The sequence below is a fragment of the Hyalella azteca genome, unplaced genomic scaffold (genome assembly GCF_000764305.2).
Source record: "Hyalella azteca isolate HAZT.00-mixed unplaced genomic scaffold, Hazt_2.0.2 contig13526, whole genome shotgun sequence".
Classification (NCBI taxonomy): Eukaryota; Metazoa; Arthropoda; class Malacostraca; order Amphipoda; family Hyalellidae; genus Hyalella; species Hyalella azteca.
This window is the reverse complement of record NW_025943444.1, coordinates 43,264-55,701: the sequence shown is the minus strand read 5'-3', so window position 1 is coordinate 55,701 and position 12,438 is coordinate 43,264. Positions and strand designations below refer to the sequence as shown.

General features: G+C 43.6%; 1 protein-coding gene across 1 annotated transcript in view; it reads left to right on the top strand.

Annotated features, from left to right (window-relative positions):
- The window catches only part of LOC108682300 (bromodomain-containing protein 8), a 13,699-nt gene extending 2,949 nt beyond the window's left edge, over positions 1-10,750 (top strand). Inside the window, exons 6-17 of the mRNA XM_018171439.2 lie at positions 93-172; positions 766-882; positions 2,384-2,500; positions 3,198-3,327; positions 3,415-3,483; positions 4,457-4,557; positions 5,124-5,465; positions 6,045-6,289; positions 6,600-6,752; positions 7,176-7,325; positions 8,579-8,756; positions 9,879-10,750. Of these exons, the coding sequence (XP_018026928.1) occupies positions 93-172; positions 766-882; positions 2,384-2,500; positions 3,198-3,327; positions 3,415-3,483; positions 4,457-4,557; positions 5,124-5,465; positions 6,045-6,289; positions 6,600-6,752; positions 7,176-7,325; positions 8,579-8,756; positions 9,879-10,022 (1,826 nt within the window). The 3' untranslated portion in view covers positions 10,023-10,750. The remainder of the gene's footprint in view (positions 1-92; positions 173-765; positions 883-2,383; positions 2,501-3,197; positions 3,328-3,414; positions 3,484-4,456; positions 4,558-5,123; positions 5,466-6,044; positions 6,290-6,599; positions 6,753-7,175; positions 7,326-8,578; positions 8,757-9,878) is intronic.
- The last annotated feature ends 1,688 nt before the right edge of the window (positions 10,751-12,438 follow it).

The following is a 12,438-nucleotide window of genomic DNA, read 5'->3' as shown; positions in this document are numbered from 1 at the left end:
GACCTGCCCCCTTGTAACGGACCTGCCCCCTTGTAACGGACCTGCCCCCTTGTAACGGACCTGCCCCCTTGTAACAGACCTGCCCCCTGCAGGTGCGGTGGGCAAGCGGGGCGTGGGTCGCCCCCCTCAGGAGGATGCCGCCCCTACACAGGCCTCCACCAACGGCGCCCAGGTGCTCGTCTCCATACGGCGCCTTGTTCTCCTCACACTGTCAGAAAAATTACCGTTAACGGTATTACCGGCGTTTGAGTGGCCGGTCGGCGCGTGAAAAGGAACACCGTGTCGCCGTTTTTATTCTAATTTAACACTAGAAATCCGTAAAACATCCGATAAAAGCGGCGAAACAGTTTATTTTCACGGGGCGAACGGCCACTAGAACGCCAGTGGGACCGTTTTTTCTAACAGTGCTGAAGTCGACATGAATTCAATGTCGCGTCTTGCCAAGGCATTGATTTAGCGCTGAATTTTCCTGCCAAATTTCTACAAAGACACGAAACTTAACGAAATGAATCTTGGACCACAATAACACGAACTTGATATAGCATATTTATATATAATATTTTTTAATAGCGTGGATTACGCACATGTTAATCATGTATCAAGGATAATAACTAGACAAGCTATGTTATTTGCACTGTAACTATTCTTAAATACTAGGCATATAGTAATGTTTTATGCATGTCACATGCTATATACATATCACATGTATCGCCTCTGTCATGACCTCCAGCAGCTGTCCCAGACTATGACCTCCTCCCCCGGCAGGTTGATGACCTCAGCCGCGGGGGTGACCCCGGGAGGGCGGGGGACGTCACGACGCCCTCATCGCCGCTGCTCTCGTCCCTCCTGACGAGGGGCGCCCCTCGCACGCCGCCCCTGCAGGTGACCCTCCTACATGTCATATGGGACCTGTACACCTCCTACATGTCATATGGGACCTGTACACCTCCTACAGGTCATATGGGGCCCATGTGCTACTGTTAGACCAAGCCTGACAAATGATAGGGTTTCAGGCTCATTTATAACATGGCTTCAGGCTCATTTATAACATGGCTTCAGGCTCATTTATAACATGGCTTCAGGCTCATTTATAACATGGCTTCAGGCTCATTTANAGATTTATTCATTAAATACGAGAGGATTTATTTGCAACTATTTTATACGTCTTTTTAATTTATTTATACGTCTTGAACTATTAAATACGAACTATTTTAGACGTCTTCGGTACAATGGAGGTTTCTTTAGCTCGTGGTCAATTCTTGCACTATAGCAAAACTTAAATGTGAGTGGCCATTATAAAACTGTTAGAAAAAACGGTAAAAAACGGACTCGCCGGCGTTCTAGTGGCCGATCGCCACGTGAAAATATACCGTTTATCCGTTTTTCAGATGTTGTACGGGTTTCTAGTGTTAAATTTGAATAGAAACGGCCATACCGTGTTTCTTTTCACGTGTCAGCCGGCCACTAGAATACCGGTGAGACCATTTAGCGGGGATTTTTCTTACAGTGAAGTGAGAAGCCGGGATATTAAGAGATGATTAAATGAGCCTGAAGCCATTTTATAACATGGCTTCAGGCTCATTTAATCATCTCTTAATATCCCGGCTTCTCACTTCACTGTAAGAAAAATCCCCGCTAAATGGTCTCACCGGTGTTCTAGTGGCCGGCTGACACGTGAAAAGAAACACCGTATGGCCGTTTCTATTCAAATTTAACACTAGAAACCCGTACAACATCTGAAAAACGGATAAACGGTATATTTTCACGTGGCGATCGGCCACTAGAACGCCGGCGAGTCCGTTTTTTACCGTTTTTTCTAACAGTTTTATAATGGCCACTCACATTTAAGTTTTGCTATAGTGCAAGAATTGACCACGAGCTAAAGAAACCTCCATTGTACCGAAGACGTCTAAAATAGTTCGTATTTAATAGTTCAAGACGTATAAATAAATTAAAAAGACGTATAAAATAGTTGCAAATAAATCCTCTCGTATTTAATGAATAAATCTTCTTGATTTTTAACTATAAAACCTCGTTTATTCTGCTAATAAATACGCAATGAATCTATCTGAATGTTCCTTTCGTTTGTTGTCTTAAATTGAAGGGATAAATTGGAATTGACTAGTGAAGGGTGACTAGTGAAGGGTGACTAGTGAAGGGTGACTAGTGAAGGGTGACTAGTGAAGGGTGACTAGTGAAGGGTGACTAGTGGAGGGTGACTAGTGAAGGGTGACTAGTGAAGGGTGACTAGTGAAGGGTGACTAGTGAAGGGTGACTAGTGAAGGGTGACTAGTGAAGGGTGACTAGTAAAGGGTGACTAGTGAAGAGTGACATGATGTGCCCCTGTCCTCTAGAACTGCTCAAAAGACCTTCTCTCTCACAGGACCTGGCGAGACCTTCGTCAGCAGTTGCCGTGGCGGGGGCCAGCATCGTGCAGAAGCTCTTCTCTGACGCCGACGGGGAAACTAAACCTGCGCCGCCGCGCCCTCCTGCTGACGAGGTCTGCACACCAGGGGCGTCTGCACTAGGAAACATGAATGGGTTGAATTGTCCTGACACACTTTCTTACCCACATGGGTTGAAAGTGTGGGTCTAAAAGTGACACAATTAATGGGGCCTCACTGTCTTACCCACAGCAGGATTAGAGTGCGACTTAGCGCCATAACTTTGTCAGGATCATCCGTACGCGGGCAAAAAGTTTAGCGCTATTAGGACAATGAGCCTCTTATTTGTGTGAGTGTGTCACGGGAGGGTTGTGTGTCACGGGAGGCATGTGTGTCGAGGGAGGCGTGTGTGTCACGGAGGGCACGTGCGTCGCGGGAGGCGTGTGTGTCGCGGGAGGCGTGTGTGTCACGGGAGGCGGTAATTGACCTATCATGGTTTGTGTTAGAAGGTCGCAATGGATCTGCAGGATGAATGTTGTATGGGAAAATAGACGTTTTATACGGAGTATGGGTGCAGGATGTGGATGATGGAAGTGGATGCGGTATACTAATGTTGTAATTAACCGTTTACGGTGAACTAACGGCCCTGTACTCTCGGTCTTGCACAATTATATAACTGTGTACTATCCAAGGTATACCATTATACCGCCGTATACTATGCACCGTGTAAAATTAAATATGTACCATTAACAGCATACTGTCAACATGTACCGTCAACTGCGTACTGTTAACCACGCTCTGTCAACCCGCCAGGCTGGAGACGAGGTGCCTCGTAAGGCCGCCAAGGACGACGACGGCGACGAAGACGACGATAAAAAACCCGCCGTCAACGGCCTGCCGCCCGTCAAGGAGGAGCTCGACGAGGGGACGTGTGCCAAGACGGGTGAGTGACGTGTGTCAAGACGGGTGAGTGACGTGTGTGCCAAGACGGGTGAGTGACGTGTGTAACTTATTATTGTTTGTATTGCAGAGCCCAGGGATACCAGCGCCCTAGTCATCAAAGAGGATCCGCTCATCATCATCAACAAACCTGAGGCTGGTGAGTGTGGCCTTTTTATTAATAGGTACGTGGTGTACCAAGTTTTTATATAATTTACTTGATATAATATACCTACTGTACTTAATAGTTACAAAATTTGCAATTTGTAACGATACACAAAGGCGCGGTAGTATAACCTCAGCTTATTTTCACAGAGTTACTATTTCTTATTTACAGACTGATTCACCAGTTGGGGTGGTTTTTACAGACTGATTCATTATGGTTCAGAAAAGATATGGCACCCTAGCCTGGGTTCTTTCCAGAGAGTTATTTGTTATGGTACCGAAAAGATATAGAACCATAACCTGGCTTATTTTTACAGAATGATTCATTTATGGTACAAAAAACGGATTTTACAGAGTGATTCATTAAGGTACGGAAAAGATTAATATCATAAACTGGCTGGCTTATTTTCAAAGAATAATTTGTTATGGTGCAGAAAAAGATATGGTACCATAACCTGGCTTATTATCACAGACTGATTCATTAGGATACAGAAAAGATATGGTACTATAACAGGTTTATTATCACAGAACAATTCATTATAGTACAAAAAACTGATTTTACAGAGTGATTCATTAAGGTGCGGAAAAGATTGGTACCATAACTTGTCTTATTTTAACTTATTTTTTATGGTACAGAAAAGATATGGTACCATAGCCTGGGTTCTGTTCGGAGAGTTATTTTTTATGGTACAGAAAAGATATGGTACCATAGCCTGGGTTCTGTTCGGAGAGTTATTTTTTATGGTACAGAAAAGTTATGGTACCATAACCTGGCTTATTTCTACAGAGTGAATTATTATGATACAGAAAAAGATATGGTACCGTAACTGGATTACAGGATAATTCATTATAGCACAAAAAACCGATTTTACCTAGTGATTCATTATGGTACAGAAAAGATATGGTACCGTAACTGGCCTATTTCTACCTAGTTATCCATTATTGTACAGAAAATGTTTTTCCCCCAGAGTGCCTGCAGGCCTCTTACGGCGGTGCTGCGATGAGCTCCTCGAAGGAAGGCTATCAGGACACGGTCGCCTCGCCCACGCTCCCCAAACAGGAAGTCCACGTCAGTCTGCTCTTCTTGTTAGACACGCAATAATATTCGATTTTTTTCATTGAATACTAATAGCTTACACTAAACTTAAACTCCGTTTATATTGAACTCGAAATCCTAGATGGTAAACTATGTTCAGGTTGGCCGTAGGCCGGCAAGCTTTTTCCAGTCCCTGCCAAATAGTGGCAAGTAGGTCAAGTTTTCTTCCAATCCTTGTCGAATAGTGACAAGTGATATTAGTTTTTTTTCAATCCTTGCCAAATAGTGGCAAGTAAAACAAGGATTCTTCCAATGGATTCTTTCAATCCTTATTTTACTTGTCACTATTTGATATAGCCCCTGAAAATTTCTGTACGTAACTCACGTGCAGTTGTGAGTTACGTACAGTTTTACTTGTCACATAGTGACAAGTAAAACAAGGAGTCTTCCAATCCTTGCGAAATAGGGACAGGTAAGTCTAGATTTTTTTCCAATTTTTGCCAAATAGTGGCAAGTAAAACTAAGATTCTTCTAATCCTTGTTTTCCTTGCCAGTATTTGCTACAGCCACTGAAATATTATCACGTACCTCCCTTGCAGGTGTGGGACGACGTGAAGCTGCAGCTGGGGGAGGTGCAGCGTAAGTACTCACGTCTCGGCGCCTCGAAATATCATCACATCTTCTCCGGCGACTCAACCATGAAACTTGAGAAGGAATCTGAGGAAGAGGAAGACGTGGAGGAGGACGTGGAGGAAGAGGAGGAGGATGATGGATTTGCAGGATTTGGGCCCTCAAGTCTGAGTGTAGGAGGCTGTATGATAGGATCTGTGCTGGCCACCGCTGCCGAGAAGCGCCGCTCTGAGGATGAAGACGTTTATAATATCGACAACGACGACACGATTGGTCTTAAGGCTTCAGAAAAACTCAAACTTAAGGAGAATGTGAGTGTAAATTATTTAAGATTAAATGTTCTGATAATTGACTGCCAAGTGTGCTGCTTTCCTCGTGTCATACTTCTTTGTTCTCAAAATCTTCATGTCTGCATTCTATGACCGTTTTCTTCAACACTATTCAACATGCCATCATTAGCATGTCACTTCTGCTATAATGTCACCATCATCATCATCAGACATGTTACGTCAGACACCACCAACTTACTGACGGTAGAGTTCATTCCTCTCACACTCAAAGAAATATGTAAACCTGGTAAAATAGCGATTCAGTTTTAGCCTTTGTGTTATCCTGACTCAGTTTGACCTGTCACAATGACGGCAAAGTGTTACGTCCGGCCTCTGGTGGCACTGTGGGGAAAAAAGTGTCACAATTGGAATACTTAAGTGTCACAATTGGGGCACTATATATTGCCACAAATTGTCACAAAGTGTCACAAATGAGCCACTAAAGTGTCACAATTGGGGGACTATTGTCACAAATTGTCACAAAGTGTCACAATTGGGGCACTATTGTCACATTGTCACAATTTGGGCACTAACGAACGCATTATATTTTTATGCCCGCAGGCTCTACACAAGCTGGGCGCTGAGGGCGAGGCGGCAGACGAAGTGCTGCGGTCAGCGCCTGAGACGGCGGCCGCCCTCGGGTCACCGGGGGCATCACAGGCGAGCTTCATCGCGGCCGCTGACGACGAAGGAGGCGCCGGCGTCGTCAGGAAGGACGTGCTGAAGACGAAGCAAATGAAGCGCGTCAGAGACGACAGGAACATCGACTTTGATGACTGCGACTCCGTGGACAGTCTTGCGACCACGTGCGTCTTATACGTGCAGCGCGCGTGTCTTATACGTGCTGCGTGTGTCTTATACGTGCAGCGCGTGTGTCTTATACGTGCAGCGCGTGTGTCTTATACGTGCAGCGTGTGTGTCTTATACGTGCAGCGCGTGTGTCTTATACGTGCAGCGCGTGTGTCTTATACGTGCAGCGCGTGTGTCTTATACGTGCAGCGCGTGTGTCTTATACGTGCAGCACGTGTGTTGTTTGATCATTGTGGCGGTGTTTGATCATTGTGGCGGTGTTTGATCATTGTGGCGGTGTTTGATCATTGCCCAACGTATCTGCAGGTCTAGTCTGTGTGGCGGCGACAGCGACGGTGGAGTTCGGGGCACTAAACGCAAACTCCAAACTTCCGACTCCATGTTTGGAGCCTTCCAATTGGGGTCTCCACGCACCTTCTCCGACACCTCACCCGAGTCACCCACCTCCACCTGCCATGGGTAGGTGCTCCTCACCCGTCCCTGCTGTGCATTCTCCCCCACCTCAACCCATCATGGTAGGTGCCTTTCACCCGTCCCTACACCAACACCCACTCTAAAAACCGCCATGAATGTGGGCCTATTTCTGGTCCACTCAAGTTGAGCGAAAAGATGTCAAAAATATTTATATAACGTAACTATGAATAAATTGAAAATATGGGGATTTATTTTGCGATGAAAATTAATAAGTAACCCGGTTACGACGACAAAAAGACATGCAAGTGCTTCCTAATGCACGATGTTGCCAAGCGCGCAAAGTTATACCTGTACTTTTATTCAGCCTTTAGTTTAGTCGATGTTCTTATCTCGGTGTGTCAGTCCGTATGTTTTACGCACAATCTCTGTTATTGTTTGTGCGGTAATGTTTGTTTTGTGTTGGTGCAGAGATGACCTGGAGAGCGAGAAGGCGCTGAGGTTGTGGCGTAAGTCCATCATGATTCTCTACAACGAGATCGCAGCGCACAAGTTCGCTAGCGTCTTCTTGCGACCCATCACCGAGGACAAGGTGCCTGGCTACCTCTCCGTCGTTCTCAGGTCAGTATTTGAGCCCAAACTTGTTTATGAAGTGTTTAATGGTAAGAAGTTAGTAACGAAAAACGCTCAAAACCGTCCCTTATTACCCCGTTTGACGGTACCACCTTGTCCTCAGATCAGTATTTGAGCCCAAACTTGTTTATGAAGTGTTTAATGGTAAGAAGTTAGTAACGAAAAACGCTCAAAACCGTCCCTTATTACCCCGTTTGACGGTACCACCTTGTCCTCAGATCAGTATTTGAGCCCAAACTTGTTTATGAAATGTTTATTGGTAGTTATTAAGTTAGTAACGAAAACGCTCAAAACCGTCCCTTATTTTCCCCGTTTGACGGTACCACCTTGTGTCCAGGGAGCTAACTTACTTACCAGGCTTTCTGGAACGAATAGCATTGAGGACTGATAATGTATTTATTCAGTTGTTCACGGCAAATGCTTGAATGCGGCAGCAAGTTAATTGTTTGCTGAACTTTCTTAGTTTGAAACGCATCTTGTTCTTGAATGTGTTAGTTCATTTGTTATGTCTAGAGGAAAAATTATGTCTGGTAAAGTTTGACCGTCCATGCAATCTTTACAATATGAATAATTGTTTTGCAAAACATATTTTTGTTTCTCCCTTCATTGTCTTTATTGTGTTCCCATAAACTTATCGATGTGCAACTCAGAATTGTGATTAATTTTTATTTTTGAACATAGATTCAATTTGGAGTCTATTAAATTGAATGTTGCTCTTCATTCTCGTTCAGTTGAAAGTCAAACACGGTTTTTGCCACTCCTCTTTATATTTAAAAGGCATCTCAAATTCTGTAATTGAGTCCTGCTGAGAAAAATTGTCATCACTGTGTGAAGCGCATTTGTCCTGAACAGCTCAAGGAGTGTTCATGCGAACAGAATGTCATGGCCTTATAATATATAGAATGTCATGGCCTTCTCATACATAGAATATCAAGGCCTTCTTATATATAGAATATCAAGGCCTTATCATAAATAGAATATCGAGGCCTTATCATATATAGAATATCAAGGCCTTCTCATATATAGAATATCAAGGCCTTATCATAAATAGAATATCGAGGCCTTATCATATATAGAATATCAAGGCCTTCTCATATATACCNCCTGTCTCTTATACACATCTAGATGTGTATAAGAGACAGGTATTGCACCACTAAATATTACTTGACTTGCAGACCCATGGACCTGCAGACCATCAAGTGTTCAGTATTGCACCACTAAATATCACTTGACGCTTGCAGACCCATGGACCTGCAGACCATCAAGCGCAACATCGAGGGCGGCGTGATACGTACGACGGAGGAGTTCCAGCGCGACGTGATGCTCATGTGCATCAACGCTGTCACCTACAACACCAGGGGCCACAACGTCCACGACATGGCCACCAGGCTCATGAGTGACGCTCTCGCCAAGATTGAGGTATATAAAGTATAAAACACGTATAAAACTTACGCAACTTTTACCTCGCCAAGATTGAGGTGACCGCATACAAAACTTACCTTTTACCTCGCCAAGATTGAGGTGACCGCATACAAAACTTTACTTTTACCTCGCCAAGATTGAGGTGACCGCATACAAAACTTTACTCAAATTTTACTTGCTCGTTTAAAGTTCCAGTGTCGAAGGACGTCACAAATATTTAATTTGAAGTGTAAAAAACAATTTAGTACAGCAAGGGAGAATTTTCTAGGAGGGTAGACACAAGGTTTAACGGCTTTCTCATTGTAACTCGAAGAGGTCATTGTACAGACGGTAGTTAGACGTATTCTGGTTTGGGGGTCAGGGTGATTAATCTTTTTTGTATTGATTGGCATGCAGCCAATCCGTCTCTCCAAGACCTAAACGACATTTGTCTTAGACTCTCCTAAAACACTGTCTTTTCTGGTAATTGAAGACAGATGCCCTCACTAGACGCCCCGTCCATGTAGACAGATGCCCTCACTAAACGCCCCGTCCATGTAGACAGACGTCTCTGTCTATGTAGACACAAGCGCCTATGTTGCCAGTTGTGTCCTGAACAAAGCCTCATTATGTTGTCCTTCTCATGCGTGCCATGTATTGCTTTGAGATCTGGGCCTAAACTTTCATAAAAAGTTAAGAGATCGTAAGTTCATCAGCCAATCATTGACGGCCTCTCAAGCAAAATCCACCAATCACAGACAAGAAAATAGAGCGTAAGTACTTACGTTCACTTAGCGAATTTTGAAAGTATAGGCCCTGCTGAGCAGTTCCCGAGAGAGAGTCTCGTTAGTAACAGGCAGCCTCTCTCATGGTTGAACTATATAAGGTTGACCCACGAGAAGTTCCGCCTTTCAGTTCAGCTTTCTGGTTGCATCACTGAGATCGAGAAACTTAAACAACCCCGTCATTCCCATGACGGATTGGTTGACTGGTTTGATCGCATTTTGGTGATTGGTTAATGCCGGTGACGTCACTGAGATCAGTGACGTCACATGCGAACATAAAGCTCCATCCGCGAAAATGAGCTTCTCATGGGTCAACCTAATACTAGTTTAACCATGGCCTCTCTTGTGTGTGCAGGAGTTCCAGAGCGCGGCGGCCGTGGTGTTGCCGGCATCTCCCATCAAGTCGCTGAGGCGAGAGACGCGCGAGTCTCTGGCCAAGCGATCTGACGACCCCAGCACCGCTACCGTCAGGAGCTACAAGAAAAAGAAACTCTCGTAAGGTTCCTCGGACCTCAGGCTCGACTCTGGTGTAGTTCCACTGGGAATAAATGGGTCAGCCGGCAAGCCTGGGCCACTGAAGCGATTGTTTTTGACAGAGCTAAAGACCACCGAATCTTCAGCGCGAAATATGTTCTACTAAAGCGCTAAAAAAAAAAACTCCCACTACCATTGCGGTTGTTATTTTTTGTAGAAATTCCGTCTTACGAGGATGTGAATAGTAACACTTATGATTTTTAGTTATGTAAGGAGGACAGCAATCTGTGTGCTGTTCCAAGTTGAGGTACGTTATTTACCATTTGCAAGCTGAGACAAGTTACTCTCTTGATCCATGTCACGATATGCACGGTAAATGCATTCAACGAAGTTAATTCTTTCCACCCTTCTAGTTGTAAATTGTTAGTTGCCTTTGAATATTAGCCCCGTATCCCTTCGGTCTGTTTAGTCTTCTCGTGATTGTTGCAGACCACTTTTACTTTGATATAAGCGGTAGGAGTGGTATTTTTCTGCAGGCACTGCCTGTCCATACAGTGTCTGCCTACACGCCGAGCTGTCGGCGGCTCTTTAATGTCGATGCAATAAATCAGGAGATCGCAGTGGCGTCTGAAGTCTGAATGAATTTCAGATTCTTATCAAGCACTCTAGCCTAATCTGATGCGTAAGGTCATTTTGCTACTGAACTACAACAAAGATTCTTGAATAGTATATTTTGTAAATTACTGAATACGATTTGGGCTTTTATTATCCCTGGCAATGATACGGTGTTAGTGTACATTTGCCTTCTCAGGCACACGAAGTTACTTTGCGTCTTGAAAACTTTTTATATGATCCCACTCCCAGAGATAAGAGGTTGAAATGGCTTCGATTGAGCTACTGTGGGGCACGGCAGATGATTTTATTATATCGAGAGTCGAGACTTACCCTCTAAATGTTATTTATTAAACAATGGATTCAAATAATCTTAATTTTTGTTTTATAGTGAATTATTACGATTTTTCTGAGTGTGGATTCCATTTTGTTCAGCAGTTGATTATTTCTTTCCACCTCTGGCATTAGGAGCCGCATAAAGTTTCACCAAAATTTCCGTGAAAGTAAGAAGATGATTCGAGACTTTGCACCGGATTTATTGATGGTGAATTTCTGCACATGAAGGTAAAATAATTTTGTAATACGAGATGGAAAGTTGAGCAGTTTTGGGTCTATAAAAGTTCTATCTAACGAGTGAATTTGGCTCCAGACTACAGCTCTTGTAACAGCATTAAGGGCTGGAATCAATTGGGTCGCCTACCGAAGACCACAACTGCCCTGGATGTAATGGACCATCATGATTCATGCCTTCCGGAACGTAGCCTTCAACACTTCAAGCCGTCCGTATCTAGGCCGTGGGTCGAACCAGCCCTCGGTCGAACGGCCACTTGTCGAAGGACGATAGATTTTGGAACAGAACTATGCTATCTGAAACCTAACCTCAGATGCGGTGAACGTAAAATTACGCAATTTAACGATGCCCGGAAGTCATATTCGATTCGCGGCCTGGTGGTGCACGGCAGGTTCTATGCAAGGCCGGAGGAGGACAAAACCTTTATAGAACGCAGGCCGTGTTCAATTTGTTCAACATTAATATTAACCCTATAGTTAAATATATGAACCCTTAGAGTATTTGATATATTATGATGAAAATAAGCATCGGTACTTTCTTCTTAAATGCAAAGTTGCTGGAAATTTCTAAGTTTCTTAGGTTGTAAATTTGTTCTTCTTCTCCACGTATTACTATTGTTAGGTATATGGGTTTGTAAATAGGGAAGCAGGCAGTAAGACTTAGAGTTGAAAACGTACAATTAATATGGTTAGTAGGAGTGTGTCAAGTCTTAATTCCCTCCAAAATTGCTAGTTATTATTTGGAGTGAACATTCTTGATTTTCGTTTTTTTTTTATTTTTTAGCAAGTGCATGTTTGCTCCTCTTGAATTAGAAGAGGGCTGACTCCTTCACATCTTGGCTTTGTTTTTTTTTTTTTTTTGTGGCGAGGCCACCATAACTCTTGAGCTATTGCTCCATGTGTAATTCAATTTTTCGAAAGTTATGGCAAGGCTTATTTCTTTGCACCGAATAATTAACTAATTAATATTGGAGTCTGTCCTTACTTTAACTTACATGATTTCCATGTATATGGTCTCTGCTAATGCCTCTTAAAATTGCTGCGTAACCGCTTGGGGTTCAAATATCTTAAAGTGGGTACTATAGTGTCATAATTGGTTAAAATACTGGAATAGCGAGACATAACTTTTGGCTCCTCCACCTTTGATTTCGATTCCTAATTATTCAACAGCTAATTTTGGTTTCTATAGAATACCTGCACATCTGGCGGTACACATCGGTCAATTTGTTTTGGGGCTTTCGGCGACTCCAAGGGCGTAA